Raw genomic sequence first — 16128 nt, 5'->3', positions numbered from 1 at the left:
ATTGTCAACAGTGGTCGAACAAGAGATGCATCTGGAGCCAACATTTCTTCGACAAGGAGCTTGTCTTTGCCCTGAGGAAGACAAGAAATGTTGTAGAAATGTTGTCTTCAGAGGGATCGTTTGTTTGACCACTGTTGTCAACTAAGATGGTACTGCCCATGCTTTTTCAAGGAACACCATCAGCTCCTGCATACCCAGTCAGAGATGCATAAAAGAACATCCACCTATATCTGCTCTCTGCTACATGACTGCACCTACTAGATAAATTTGTAATTATAGCACTTGCATGAACATCATGTATCCATCAGGAATTCTGGTATTTGTGTGAATATAATGCAACTAAACCACATAATGTGGCACTGGACTTTCTCAAGTTTGACAAGTAAATGTAGTGAAAGCTTGACAATTCAAATTTATTAAGCTGAACATTCGGAATAATTCTAATGGGATAATTCTATATGCCTAACAAGTTGCACAGATCATTTTGGACAACTAATCAATTCAAGTTAGTTCTAATAATTTAATTAAAGCAGAGCATGACAGTGCATCCAACGCAACTGCTTTCCCTATTGACAGTTATGCTGTCATGCATACATTGTTATACTTTCGACTGGTTGATTGCTTGCACTGGATTGACACTGTTACACACAAGACTCATTTGCAGCGATACCTTTTCTGATTCTATTCTTTCTTGCACTTCGTCAGTGGTCAGAGCTACACTCTGCGCATGTTATCAATAGGGTGAGCCAGCCGTGAATAGTTGATAAGAGTTAGTAGGTTGGTATGTAGGGTTTTATAGCGCAAAGGCGACTACGGCTACGATGCGCCAGAGTGGCATAGAATCCAACGGAAGGCATCACTACAAAATTGTGGCTCTGCTGTACTGGAACCTTTGGGAATGTTGTCACCTCACTAGCGAGATAGGCCCTTCATTATCAAATTGCTTGCACATCGCGAATACTGTAGTACGACGTTAAAACTGACACGAACCCTACCAACTTCTCTGGAACATATGATGACGTGTATAAACAGCAGACAGGTTCGAGCAGTGTCATAAAACTTGACAACCACTAAATGTGCTCCCTACAATCGTCCCTTCAGCATTGTTTAGCTTTTTGGGCACAAGTTTACGCAAAAAGCAGTTTGGTCCTTTTCATTCGTTCTTCCTGCAGTGTTTCTGCCTTTGCACTGTCACCTCTCCACAACAATAAGTGGCATAGCCAACATCAAACAGCCTTTACAAACACAAACACTCTAGCCGGGCTATCTCATAAAAGAGCAGGAGACAATGGAAGAACCCATGACAGAGAGAGAGATAGAGAGAACATCAAAGTAGGCAGCTTGCTTGCCAACTGTAGTTGCCACCACTCAATGGACGCATTCTAAAGCTATGTGATCCAGCTATCATAAACTAAGTGAACACAGGCTACCGACAATTTAACGTTTAAGCAGGTGAAGGTGTGTGTTTTCATTGACCCTGTTCCTTGTGGCATGACCCCCTAATTTACACTATTGCAAGTGACTGCCACCACTTTCGTCAGCGTACTCATAGATGATTCATGCTCAGTCTTGGTCAATGCCCATTAGTAGAACAATTTAGCAATCAAATATGTGAGCAATATGCACATATTTGTCTGCTTCCATGGCATTTTTGGCTCAAGCAGTGAAAATGCATGGATTTTACAATAATTGGTACTAAACTTGGATGAGTAATTGGAATGAATAACACTCAGAGAAGGCAACACAACTTGGTAGAAGGAAATGGGCGGTGCACTGTGATGTGAGAATGCAAGTAACTACTTTGCCTGTGCAAACTCTGTCACATATTGCACTTGGGTAATTGTACTTTTCCTAAAGTGCCCACATTTTTGTTTATCACTGCAGCACATTATTTCATCATGATAAGTTCCTGCTGAAAGTTTTAAGCTGTGTAGAAATGACAGTTCCTCCCTGAAAGCTTGAAATGTAAGATGAGTACTTGAAAGGGAATGTTTAGAAGGCAAACTGCCGCATTAGAGGTTTCTCTGTCCTGGCATGCAAGGCTCAGCTGTAGGTTTCTCTGAAGCCATGATGCATGCATTTACCTGTATAACAGTATTTTCAGATTTATGCATATTATTAACTCAAATTAATATTGTTGAAAATATATGGCTGGCTCAGGCTTAGGACAAAGGGCGTTCAACAGTTTCAGTTGCTTAATGGCACATGTAGCTGCAACACTTGCATGTTCCACGCAAGTACTTCAGCTGCAATCAACAAAATGTGCTCAAAAAACTAAAAAATTGCCAATGAAACCAAGAGTCGCACAATATGCATCATTAGGCAACATATAACCAACGCTACATTGAGCCTTTACAGTGTTTTACTCCACTTTAGCATTGTCAATAGTCTTCCTAAAGTTAAAGCACGAGCCAAGGATACAGCAAAATACAGCCCAAGCAACATTCAGACATGGCATAAATAAGTTGCAAGAGATCTTCGTGCAAGGTCTGAGCCTGACAAAGTCATAAGAACCAGTGTATCTCCAAAAATATTATTGCACAACTATACAATATCCTACAAATCAACTTTGAGGAGAACAAAAGACAATGTGCAAGAGATGATGCCACAACTGAAGCCATGCCATGCATAGAGCAAAAAGGGGAGAGAGGGAGAAAGAGAGCATTCCGAGTACAGAACAGGCACGTACATCAGGGTCCTTATCATCGGGCAGGATCATTTGATTGGGGCCCTTGGGAAGCAGCTTCCCAAAAATGCCCCCCAGCCAACTCTTGCCAGCCACCTACGCATACCGCAGTGGCACAACTTAGCAGTGCCCCATTGCTCTCCTATGGCTTTTGATGCGACAACATGTGACACCAGTGGTGAGCAAGCTATGATCATATATGAATTGCACCACTACAGGTCCTACAGCCTGTGATGTGCATGCCTTGAACTAACACTGCAATGCATGCCGAAGTTGCACCTCGGCTACAACGAAGCTCAAGATAAGTTTGCATGTCTATGCAAGCTACGACAAAGCTTAAGATAACCTCGCATGTCTATGCAAACATGTGCATACACAGCTATGTTGGAGTTGCAGCATCTAGCAAAATGACAGCAACAAAAGCCATAGAAACCTATAACTTGCTTCTCTGCAATTTGAGTTCGCAGGGACCATGTGAACATCAAGGAATTACCTATTTGGCCATATATAACAGCTGTGCCAAGCAGCTACCGAGTAGGAATGCTACAGACTTAAAGCAATGCACATTCGCTTTTTGCCCTATGCTTACATAACACAGAATGCCAGTGAAACAATGACTTCCTGCCTTCTCCAAAAATCCTTTGTACCAGATGTGCACAGGCATGTTTTACATGCCATGAAGACATTGTTCAGCACCACAGTTAATTGGATACGAAGACAGAGCTCCATGACATCCTAGGGATTACAAGCTTTTACAGCTAATCTTTCACGCAACCACATAGCGCTTAATGAATTCACCTTGAGCTTCTTCAATTGCATATCTCGACCATCCCACAGTACCATTACCTCGTACAATCACGCATACGGGAGAAATAAAGCTAGTCATTGTACCAAGGCTTTTGAGCCTAACTACAAATAGCAGGATATCTGATGAGCCCACCACAATGTCGAGACTGGTAGTGCAAGAAATTATGAAAATTTAGCCACTTCCTCTCATGCCACATCAGCACAAACATCTACACTGCTTGCTTTCAATGAATGACTTCCGCTGCAAAAATGCTATCAGTCACCATAACAGGCAATTTGTGGCTCCTGGCATGTGTGAGGTAGTAACCAGATAAGCTGGCTAAACCTAAGTTTACACAAAAATCTTGCTGCTGTGATGTCAATGAAACAAACACAGGCAAAACTTTTTCTGCTTGCCATAAACCTGTCATCCATAACACCATTTCCAAAACAAACACTTCAGCCACACACAAGGATAGCACCCCCAAAATGCATTATAGCCGATTGTTTGCCAATACAAGCTCTGGAGTCGCCTCTCCTGTCAAGGTTTCATAATATTCTTTTGCTTGGCAGAACAACTTACTTCATGCAGCAAGTTGGCCTTTACATTGCCATAAATAGCTATGCCTCTCAGCAACCTAACTAATCCATAGCTTTACCATAAAAGTCTGTCACCAAAATGTTTCCCGAAAGGAAAGAAACAAAAAGCTTCAATAACCTGGTGCAACTTCTGCTACACACCTCAGCTTCATGTTTCAGAGGGCTTTTAGGCTTCATCTTATATGCAGTGAGAGAACATATGGACAAAAACAAAGATGACAGGGACATGCTTATAGGCTATTAGGGCAAAGTAATAAACTCATAACGAAACAGTCCTTTGAAGTCCATGGCAGGTCACATGCCACACTATCTCGATAAGCCATCAACCAGTTAACAACATCATTCTCATAAACTGCCACCTGCAAACATTCATTCTTTGTGATGGCTGCCCCTGAACTTGCTGCATTACTTCAGACCATACAAGATGCTCTGATGCACTGGAACACTGAACTAGGAGGTCGTGTTCTTCGTGACGGCAGTGAATTTTTTTTACATTAAAATTCTGCATAAACACACTTTATTATATCCATGCCTTGTTAGCAAAGAACAAGTTGAAAATTCCAGACTGTCAATTTATGCCAATGGCTGAACTTTCAAATACATTGGAAAATAAACATGCCAGTGAACTCCTCGCAAGCACTAACCAGCCATAGGCATATAGAAAGATTTAACGTCCAGGATACCAATTTGGAACTTTATAGCACCTCTTAATTTTTCTCGTCTTTGCAAGAAAGCAACCACAACGATGGTCACTCCTGTTTCTGGTTTCCTGCAACAACCAGAACAGCAATACTTTAATTCCTCGATTCTAATGCACCTTTGGTTGTAAATTCACCCAACTTTCATAGCCAGAGGTTGAAGAAAGAGACACACATTCATACAGTAACCAAATGGCGAAGTGAAAGCTAAAACAGCTTGGAGGTGGACAATATTATGTAATGAATACTGAATTAGATGAATGTGTGCAAGGGGCACGTGAAATGGCATCTGTCCTGTACCATTCTGATATCATTCAAAGCTGCTCCAACAACCTGAAACATCTCTATTCGTCAGGGGTTTTAACTGCTGAGAGTGCATTGTTGCGAAAGCCTGTTGTTTCAGAGCACTCTGGCAGCACTAACAAATCGTGCAAGACAGCTTTAATGTTGTACTATGAGGACAGACGGGTCAAGTAAATCAGGCTTCACTGTAACCTCGAGCACCATTATGTTTGCAGTAAAGCTTGATTGTTGCGTTACATGCAGGCACTGCACTGCACAAGCACTGCCAGAGTGCCTCTGGAATGACTAGCTGAATACCATAAGACTCCAGGAGTAGACACAGCAAATATTTATAATTTAAAATCAGGGCAACTACTGACAAGCAAGTATCAAAAATATTAATTGATTATTTTAGCTCTCACAGCCACTTTTCCAGACCACTCTTTCGTATTGTGGGCGATCTTTGCAAGGCTGTTCTTCAGAGTGACCTACCGCATTTTATGTGAAGTAGCCACTCCTGAAGTTCTCAGTGACAAACCTTACGAAGATGCATAGCACAAAGATGGTGGAGGTGTCAACCACAGTCACTTTGTTCAAATGAGAGAATGATTTCTTCAAAAAGCAAACACGTCAGAACAGTGTGCAACAAAAAAATTTTTCCAGCCTTGATATGCACACCCTAATGGCACTGGAGCCCTACTGTTGGTCTCACTTCCAACCCCCGAGTTTTTGTTCCTAAGAAGAAAAGGTCTAATAACTCATCTAAACAGAAAACCAGCTAAATCTGATCATTTTCATGATATGAAGGCACATAAAAACTGAGCTCATTCACATCCTTAGCATACAGCCATGACTTGAAGGGTGCACTCAGCACTATCGTACACGACACACAAAGCTATGCACCTTCAAATTGCAGGTCGTGTGCATAGGCTAGGAAATAAGTTAGTTCACTGGGTACATGTTCAAACACCCACAAATGTTACTATACCACATCACAATTGTCTCATACTCTCTGCATCCTGCATAACTGCATATGCACTTCTTTAAAGAGATGATTGATGGTCTGTATTCATCAGGTCCCTTGTTGCGTCTCTGTGTGTTGATTTAGTAACCAGATAGCACAGTTCACCAGTACATATTGCCACCAACTGGCTGTTTTCATTGCCTTGTCATCTCGCATCGCATTGCAGCGCAATAACTGACAGCAGTAGGCAAAACTATGTAGTAATGTGCTACACATAATTTCAGATACATGAACAATTTCTCTTCTAGGCTGCCTGTTGCATTACCACTCGCAGTTATAATCTACAACAGCATTTGTAATGAAGGCTCATTTACTCATTCCAATTCTTCGCATGTTGTAACATGACTTGACCTGTCTAACTAAACCTGTAAGAGCATCAGAGTATCAGTGAAAGTGAAAACCAAAACCATATACAGACCACAGAAAAGACACAGCATGGTCATAAATAGTAGCCACTAGAATACTTCATCAGCCTACCTCAATGACTTCTTACCTTAATAGCCTAAAAATTAAATTAAATTATGGGGTTTTACGTGCCAAAACCACTTTTTGATGATGAGGCACGCCGTAGTGGAGGACTCCGGAAATTTCAACCGACTGGGATTCTTTAACGTGCACCTAAATCTAAGTACACGGGTGTTTTCGCATTTTGCCCCCATCAAAATGCGGCCGCCGTGGCCGGACTTAATAGCCTGAGCATGTTGTCTTGGTTACATTCTGCACAGAAGCAGCAAAATCTGTGTGCCTCAGAAAATACTAGTTGAAATGATGTTACTGGCACACGGACACTCCCATCTGTCACTCTTAACTGGCTACAACCAAGAATCTTCCCAGCACTTTAATGAAGAGTGCAAAGTGTATGAAGGACTGCATACTAGGATTATATAGCACCTGATTTGTTGAGCACTATACCTCTTATTTCCTTCGCCCAGATAAAAAAAACAACCTTATGGCTCGAATTAAATGCCTCACTTGCAGTAACCACAGCTTCAACTTGCAAAAGTGCTTCAGATTTTCGCTAGTATCAGCCACAAGTTCATCTCTGCGTCATGAATTCTACATGTTCTCAGTGGTAGCAATGCAATCAATCTTTGCACAATAAGAAAACTACAGTCTCTGCAGTAAGTTAAAAAATGCAGTAAAAAAGATTTTAACAGCATCTGTGAAAATGTAGTGCAAAATAACCTCCAAGGTCCCTCCAATGCTTGCATATTTAAACTTCTGACATTAATAATCATAATCATAATCAAAAGTTAGCAAATAACATACAAGACTCATTTTGATTATGCCATAATGTTACCACACTCTGCTCAGGCTTGATTTTATTACTGGAACAAGGAAGTAATAAGTCTAGGCGAGTCAGATAACATAACTACAGAGCCCAGAGTGATCAACACAATCACTTTATAGGCCAGAAATTGCAACATGACAAGGACAGCACTATTACTGTAAGATGGGTGCTGCTGCTAAAAATAAGGCCAGAACAGTCACCGGTATGCCATTAACAAGGAAGATGACTATTAACATCCTCTAAAACAATTCCACACATACTTCTCAGAAGCTGTACACTTGCCAAACGCATTACAGTAAAAGCTCGTTAATTCGAACCGCAAGGGGAAGCCGCTTCAGTTCGAATTAACGAAAGTTCGAACTAACGAAAGTGAAGGAGGGCAACAGTACACTGCGATTTGGAAGCAGTAGGGCATGTCAGAAATTTGGCGTGTCAGAAAGTGATGGCGTGTGCCGCGGGCACACGCCATCTTCAAGTCGAAGCTCTCGGTCCGACTGTGCCACACCACCGATGTCCACTGAAACGAACGTTAGCCGAGGCTTAACACCATCACAATGAATCGCGACGGCCGATACCTCCTAAGCTGAAAACAGAGGTGCACAACCGATGAAGACTGCCGAGACAAAGACGCTGAACATGTGAAGGTGGCGAAGGCCCTGATTCGTTGGTTCTTAATTGCAAGCGCAGCTGCGACGTACTTGATTCGCTGTGTTTTGGAGCTTGCCGTGCCATCTCCGCACAACATTTAGCTGTACAAGATTTGGAAAGCCTCCGAGATTCGCAACGAGCAAGAAGTCTCGGAGGTTACGTAGAACGGAGAGGCGGCAGCCGCCGCTGCCTTCTGGCTGACCGCGCGTCGATTAGATTTTTTCCGATTTTGCCTTCTCTTGCCGTTCTCTCCGTTTTGGAGGCAATACAGCCTTGTGTGTAGGCAGTAGGCGCGTTTCTCTGGCCGTGTGCCAGGCGAGCGTAGTTCGAATTATCCGTGAGGGAACCTTCTCGCGTTCGAATTAACGGACTTTTTTATACATAGACTTCTGTGGAGCTTGGCCGGACCAAATCGTACAGTTCGAATTATCCATAAATTCGAATTATTGAAGTTCTAATTAACGAGCTTTCACTGTACCATACATGAGAATTACCCAGTTAGGAATAGCAAATACTATTTCACAGAAGCAAACTTAAGTGGACTTTTCGGTAATTAACTAGAACAAATAAAACAAATAAATGAAAAACATGGAACAAGAGCAAGAACAGACAAACACAGCACTATGCCCATCTACACAGCATTACTATGTATGCCAATAACTTCCAATTCTATATGCATTCATTGAACTTAACTGCAGGAGGCTATACACCTCTTTTCAACACACTTCTCTTGAGCTCTCCTCTGATGCAGCATTACGAGATGAAAAAAAAAACTGCTGTGCTCCAACCTGTGTCTTTCCCTTGTTAGCTGCAGCTGACTTGGACCGCTCAGACTCTGAAGCCGACTGGTCTGTGGAGAGTGAAGACTGCGGCCCCGATGGTAGCCGTGACCGACCAGAGGCCAAGGCAGCACTGTCGACACTGTCCCTTCGATCACGAGTGTCTGTGGTGCTGCTGACACTGCTAAGGCGCTCTCGTGATGTTTGGCGATGCTGAAGATTCTGTGCCTGCCAGCAAAAGAGAGAGAGAGAGCAGACGGTGGGTGAAATTACGTTAACAACAAATACATGTAATAATATAAGAGACAGGCTATCCCAAAAGCATCAGTTTGTGGACACAGATGCAGCTCTGCCTAAATATATTATAACTTCTGACCTCTAGAAGCTCATCTGGACGTGTACTGAAACTACAGCTAGCAAGTGGAATTTACTGCCAAGAGGAAACCTTTCCCCGCTAGCAGAGCAGCATGACAACTTTGTCATTCCTTCAAATAGCAAAATCACATGTGCAAATCGCATATGGCATGCTGCAAGCCCATAGAAAAGACCCGTTTCATAATTTTCAAGTTTGCTCCTCTGCAGTGCAAATTTGACCAACTAATGGCAGCAATGGTTATCGTTCAAAGGAAGACAAAGTGCTTCACATGATGGAGTTTGTCTTTTGAGCATTGTTTCATCGCGAGAACTATGTCTACATTTTCCATGTTATAATACAAGCAATCTCTGCTTGTACACACTGTTCGCAAAAATCACACTGTTGCCATTAGTTTGGCAAACTTCTTTGCAGGAAAGCGAACTTTACGATTATGAAAAGGGTCAAATTCAAGTTTTCCCTGCATAGCATCAGGTGCTTTAGTGTCACAAACTCAGCTAGCATCTACAACACCGCTATACATTGTAAGCACCACCTGTGAAGTCCACAAACTAGTGCATGCAACAAAATCTGCTTTCTTTTTGCCACTGCATTCATAAACAGGGCAACAAATGCAGTTTACTGCCACCATTTGCTGCCATAGGTGCCAAATGCTGCAATCTATGTTCTGTATTGTGAGCCAGCTCAGAGGCATAGCGTTCCCATTTTCCCAGGTGGGGATTTGTGAAGAAGCCAGACTCTGCATTGAGGGAAGTATGCAAGATAAATCAATCATTGTTGTGATCAAAATTTGGAAGTTTATTAACACATGGTTCATTTCTTTACACAGAAAGAATCTCCTTGGAACTTTCTACTTTGTAACAGCTGGTAAAAGTTTGCATCACGGGTAGAGGGCAGGAGCCCCTGCATTCCACGCAATTGACACTCATGAACCAGTTCATAATTCAGCTGGGATCGTGCACAGCACTGAGAAATGTGAAGTAAAACTAATAAGCTTAACCAGTCTTGACCAGTTTGGCATAGCAGCTACCCTCAAGCTTCTTTCCCCATAGCACTTGGCCGACTCCATGTCACATCCAGCTAACAAATGTGGTCTCAAATAGAAATTTTAAAGCCTTACATGTAAAACATTATCAAGGGAGAACCTGTCCACAAAGGTTCACTAAGAGTCAGGAAACAACTTTAAGCCTTAAACTTAGATACCATATCCCCAATGTGCTTTCCTCAGCACTTAGCCTTACCTGAAACCACACTTTAGCTACCACCAAGGGATGTGAAACCAACTGCTCAAGTTCCTTTAATATAAAGAGCTTTTCTTCAATTTTTTTAATAATGTTAAAAATTAAGCCTACACTACACACTCGACCATAAAAGTAGTGCATGCTGCATTGCTGGTGGCAGTGCGGACACTAATCAGGTTGCTTGCTTGTAAACTGTGACAGGTGACACATCTCAGCAGTATGTAATGCGGTATCACCAAGCCATCAATAAATAGGTAGGTTGGCAGTGCTGGCCAAGACAGAGATTAAAGTTTTTTTTTTCTTGAATTATTAAAGGGCCCCTGAAACGGTTCGGACAAATTTTGTAGGCGCATAGGGTACAGCTTAAGTAGAACATTCGCACCACAATTTAAGTGAAGCGTTACGTATTAATGGAGTTACAAGCGATTAGAAGTTACCCTCCTCCCTAGCCATGCCTTTCCTCCTCAACTCGCTCGCCGAGCGAGCGGCGCTAAGCTCCGCCTTCACTGGTCCTGCGTCACGATGCGACGTCACATCGTCCACTTCCGGTTGTTGGAGCACGCCTCCTCCCGCGCGAGACCTCTCCGCTGGCCGCTTGGCCGTCGACCGAGAGCCATCGAAGCAGCGTGCGTTGCGAGCATTCTGTCGTAGCGCCGAAGGTGGCCGGTATTCCGGTAACCACGGGCAAGCTGGTCATTTCTGCAAATGACTGGAAGCATAAACTCAAGCTGATGAAGGAACTTCAGAGTAGACGTACGTGAGCAGCCTGATCGGTCTGCACTGTCCAGACACTTGTTGGCGCAGCGCTTAACCAGTCAAACGAAGCGCTAATATTGCTCTAACCAAGTGTAAAACATTTTAAACATTTATGAGAACAACGTGTTGATGATTATTACACTCCTGTGAAAAATACACACCAGCAGCAAAGAAGAATGCACTTCGTTGCTGCTACTGTGTATGGTTGAGCTCTGTGCCACCAGGTGGCTGCACCGTGCAGACCGTTCACATTTACCTTTCTGCTCATCTCATGGATCATCCCGGCACAGTCAAGCGGCCAGACCCTGTCCCCTTGCGCTTGTGTTTGCCCTAATAGCGGACTTGCGAAACGCTATTGCGTTAGTAATCTTCCGCTGTAAAGTGACGGCCACAAACGCGCAAATCCTGGCGCCTGTCGGATAGCCGCAGTCCGATGCGCAGCAGCCAGTTCGCTCGTATGCTGCCTTGCAGAGAGACACGATTTCGCAACTTCACATCTTTCCAGTCGCTACGTCTGCAGCCCACAACGCAAGAAGGGTGATTCATCGTGCTCACGAAAAGACTGATCGACACTGACGGCGGAGCTCTCGTCAAAGACTGCGCACGTTGTAACACAAGCAGACGACACTTGCTGTGTGCCGGAAGTGCTGAAGTGTACTAAAAAACTATTCTTGTGTATTCTCTTTGTTATTTTGTTTTTACAAAAACAAAGTAACTAACATTCCAGCTATTACGAGCATCATTTGTTCACCATAAGGTTGGAAAAATTATCGACCACGCGCACTGGTCAGCCAATCAGATAGCTCGCCCATGTGACGTCATATGGGTTTATTTGCATCATATGGGTAGGGGCGGCCTAAAATTCCGCCGGGCAGTGCGCTGCGATCGACAGCGATGTGCATTTTTAAAACCTTATAATAAATTACACGCTTTACGCAGAGCACTTAGATGTGTCAATTAATGATCAGAAGGACCTACTCTAACGACTCGGTACGTTTGTAGAAAATCGCCAAAATCGTTTCAGGGTGCCTTTAAGCTCACCCAGAGCAACCACAACAAAGTGCTCTACGAAATGTACTTGTTTGCTCAAAATGCCCAAGCAGTATGTGTTAGAGCTGGAACTACTTAAAACAGTCCCATAGAGAGATTACTTCAAAACAATCACAGGCACCATCAATGATGCCTGCCATTGCAGGAATGCCCAACGAGTGTACGCCGCGATCAGCCCATTGTCCAAAACTCTGAAGCACTAACTCCTGCCATTAACGCTGCAGTTCCACTGACCCGTAGCACAGTTTCGCTTCAATTGTGTTCTCAGGTCATGCACTTACGACAGGTGTGAATGCACACATGATGTATTCCAGGCAGTGAGACAAATATGCTATGCTTTTACCTGCTAAAGTCAGCAGCAAAATAAATAAATAAATGAATTCTGATATGGAACACCTCCTCCTCCTGTACTTTGTTGCAAAGACTTGTGGACTGACGCTTATTGCATAAAAAGCAATGGTCACAAGTTTTGAACGCCAAAACTAATGAGGAAGTAACTAATTCCTATACTATTTCCAAAAAGAACAAACAAATCGGCCATTTTCGGTTCTCAGCAATGTAGCAAAAATGAAGAACTGATCAGACTACTAACACCACATTTACTCAAATCACCTGCCCTCTGACCCAATCACATGATGTATTTTTGTATTTATTTATCAACTAACTGATTTTTAGGTACCAGCATGCAGTTTGCTGGCCTAAACTGGTGTAAATATGGCATAATAATCCCTTAATGTTGCGCTGTAGTTTATGAGCAATACCAAGAGCAAGGGTGCTGGATTAATTTTAATCATACAGGGTTTTTATACTGTGTGCCAATATTGTGGCACATAGTTCTGACATTCTGCCTACAATGCTGAGAGGATGCCATGGTCACTGCATCAAGAGAGCACTACGCCTACAGTGCAGCAAAGTGGACAGTAGCTTCTCTTTGCGGCTCCAGTAGAAGCCAGTCTATATCGATTATGTTTCATTTTTGATTTCTGTAAAGTGTGAATGCAAAGTCCAAATATTTTCATCACCTCCCGACAGTTTCCCAGTAAGCACAATACCCAGGCCAAGCCTCAGTCTCAATATGGTCCACTTGACATCACGTAGCATTCCAGCAGTAGAAAAAAAAAATCTCACAATTGTTTTCGAACACCCATCCCCATTTTTTTTTATTATAAATGCTTGCATAAATGACAATAGTATGGGGTCATCCACATGCCTTCTCATAAGCATTAGTGGTAGTGAAAAGCAAGACAGCAATACTAGTTGAAGCATCGGGTCTCTCCATTTTACCCAACTTGAACTTCAAACCTCGGTAACAGTACTCCCAGGAACTGGAGGTGCATTTTTCATCCATTTATACAACACTGACGCTACTTGTATTGAATGTGAATTGAATTCTATGGTTTTATGTGCCAAAACCAAGATTTTATTATGAGGCATGCCGTAGTGGGGGTCAGGATTAATTTTGACCACCAGGGGATTTTCAACGTGTCCCCAATGCACGGGACACAGGAGTTCTTGCATTTCGCCCCCACTGAAATGTGGCCACTGCAGCCAGGATTTCATCCCACGACCTGATGCTTAGCAGCGGACACAACTTGTCTTGCTGCCACATGTTGTGCAAACACAAAACAAAGATAAATAAATATAGAGAAAGACAAGAGACACTACAACAGCAAATATACTTTATCTCCATCCACAACTTGAACACCCATAAAGCCAACAGCATATCTCTTCAAATTGGTGCTTCTTGCTACCATGTAAATGCACAAACACCACAGCAGAAAAGATGCCATGCATGTTATAACTGGCACACATCATTACAACACAACACACAAGCTTTGTTCATAATGCAGTCAATGTACCCCCTCTCGCTGTCAAGTCGTATAACCATACTTGTCTGTCAAAGATTCTATTTCCAAGATATTGCTGTTAAACACTTCACAGAAGCCGTTAATTTGCATAATAAATAATCTAAACATTACATTGTTAAAGAAATGCAACTTTTCAGCATTGCAAAAGGAAACAAACCTTTCAACCCCCCATTCGTACAAAAAGCGGAGGTCCGTAACTTTAGCAATATGTTTAATTTTAATAGCTAGTGGCATGCCTACCTTTGGAGCATACCGTGCTATAGTTGCAAACAGTTCACTGAAGCATCATCAAGTCATTAAACTTGTCAGTACCCTACAATTAAGCACTTATTTCCATGCTGCCAAATCAATAGTGTAAAATGGTGTCTGCGTAATTAACATATTTAACACCGACTAAAAAAGCCTCCAAAATTAAATATATTTTTATATAAACCCATATACAGCCCACAGTAACAGAACTTTTCAAAGATTCGATTTTATGAAAGTTGTTCAAATGCCAGTTCAATTAAGCTTAAGTTTTTTAATGTTCACTCTTCCTTTTTTTTTTGAGCTGCTCTACTCCTGCACCAACTTCACGCTTTTAAGAAAAAGCCTTATTCTACAAGATGGGAACTTTGGCCATGGACAAGATATATTTACATCCTAAAAAAATATAATTTTAATTCTGATCCTCGGCTATGACTACAATATTCAAGTACAAAACTTAAGACGATGGACCAGTTTAGTACTTGTTTACATGACAACTTCTCAGAAGTGTACTACAGAACCTGCTTTGAGCTTGTTCTAATGTTCATATCCTCTGTACCAAAGTTACGTACTATGGCGGACAAAATTGCACACAGATGGAACATTTCAAACAGAAACAGAAAGAAATCAAATTTTCATTCTTGAATTTCATACAATGGCGCTACAGCAACTGGTGCACTGCATGTCAAATAGTATCGTATCCACCACACTGGTACATCGCCTGCCTCAAGCACCATCTTCCTATTTTTGCCATTTTCATTTGAGTTACCCCTTTTGGTTTTCATTCATTTACAATTATACCTTACAATGCAATAACCACCAAGGTACTCCAATCACATAGAAAAACAAGAACTTCTCCACTGACACACTCAGCTTTGTATGGTTACAGACAAGGGAGAGAAAAAAAAGAGCACAAAGCATGTGTATAAAAATAAGTGCGGCAGCAATGCGCAAAATATTTAAATCTGCTCTGCAGTGCTCCAAACCACAGGTTATATGTGCACAGGAACTTATGCTATTTCATTTGTACAGATTTGTCATCATTCGGCAGAACCACAACCCTGAAGCAGCATATACAGTGTGCACCAATGCCAGATAAACACACTACCCTAGTAGTACAGTAGTACCAAGGGCAGTATATATTTTGTTTTTACTAAGTTCTGCAGCTTGTACTATACAAAACCTGCCCTACCAAGCCTTGTACTACACCTATAGCCTGCCAAGATGCACTTCGAAAGCCAAGCTCAGCACCAACCGCCACTGTGAAAAGTCACAGAAGCCTGAACCAGATACTACAAGAAAGGGAGGAAGTTTACTTGTGGACTGTTAGCCAAGCGCAGAATTGAGATGCACATTTAAGGCAGAGCGTTCGGCTACAGAGCTGCGAGTTGAGATGCACAGATTGCACTTGCAAGTCGTGGCGGCATGTGCTGTGAGGAAATTCAGTTTCCTTCACTGCTTCTACATTATGAAAACATTTGCATACCTGGAGGACAGAAACACATAACCAGAAATATGCTATCTCAAGCTCTAAAGTATGCTATCAAACTAGCAGCTGAAGTGAATAAAAATGAAAAACATACTTATATACCCTTAATACTGAATACTACGTTACAGTGCAAGCCTTCATATTGAAGAGGGGCCGGGTAGAAATCCACAGTAAAATGAATGCATGCAATTACATTAACCAAAAGGAGCCTGCCAGCCATTCAAGCATTCATACGATACATGTAGCTGCACTAGATTGGTTTATCTGTGGACGTTTTGCAGAGGCTCTAGAAAACAATGTGCTCAGGAGTG

At 42.3% G+C, this 16128-nt stretch overlaps 1 protein-coding gene across 1 annotated transcript in view; it reads right to left on the bottom strand.

Annotated features, from left to right (window-relative positions):
* LOC139052386 (protein transport protein Sec16A-like) overlaps positions 1-9040 on the bottom strand; it is a 33949-nt gene extending 24909 nt beyond the window's left edge. Inside the window, exons 1-2 of the mRNA XM_070529486.1 lie at positions 8804-9040; positions 2690-2782 (exon numbers count right to left, since the gene is read on the bottom strand). Of these exons, the coding sequence (XP_070385587.1) occupies positions 2690-2719 (30 nt within the window). The 5' untranslated portion in view covers positions 2720-2782; positions 8804-9040. The remainder of the gene's footprint in view (positions 1-2689; positions 2783-8803) is intronic.
* Between the last annotated feature and the right edge of the window lie 7088 nt (positions 9041-16128).

The sequence above is a fragment of the Dermacentor albipictus genome, unplaced genomic scaffold (assembly GCF_038994185.2).
Source record: "Dermacentor albipictus isolate Rhodes 1998 colony unplaced genomic scaffold, USDA_Dalb.pri_finalv2 scaffold_22, whole genome shotgun sequence".
Taxonomy (NCBI): Eukaryota; Metazoa; Arthropoda; class Arachnida; order Ixodida; family Ixodidae; genus Dermacentor; species Dermacentor albipictus.
The sequence above is the reverse complement of the archived record's forward strand: the minus strand, read 5'-3'. Positions and strand labels throughout refer to the sequence as shown.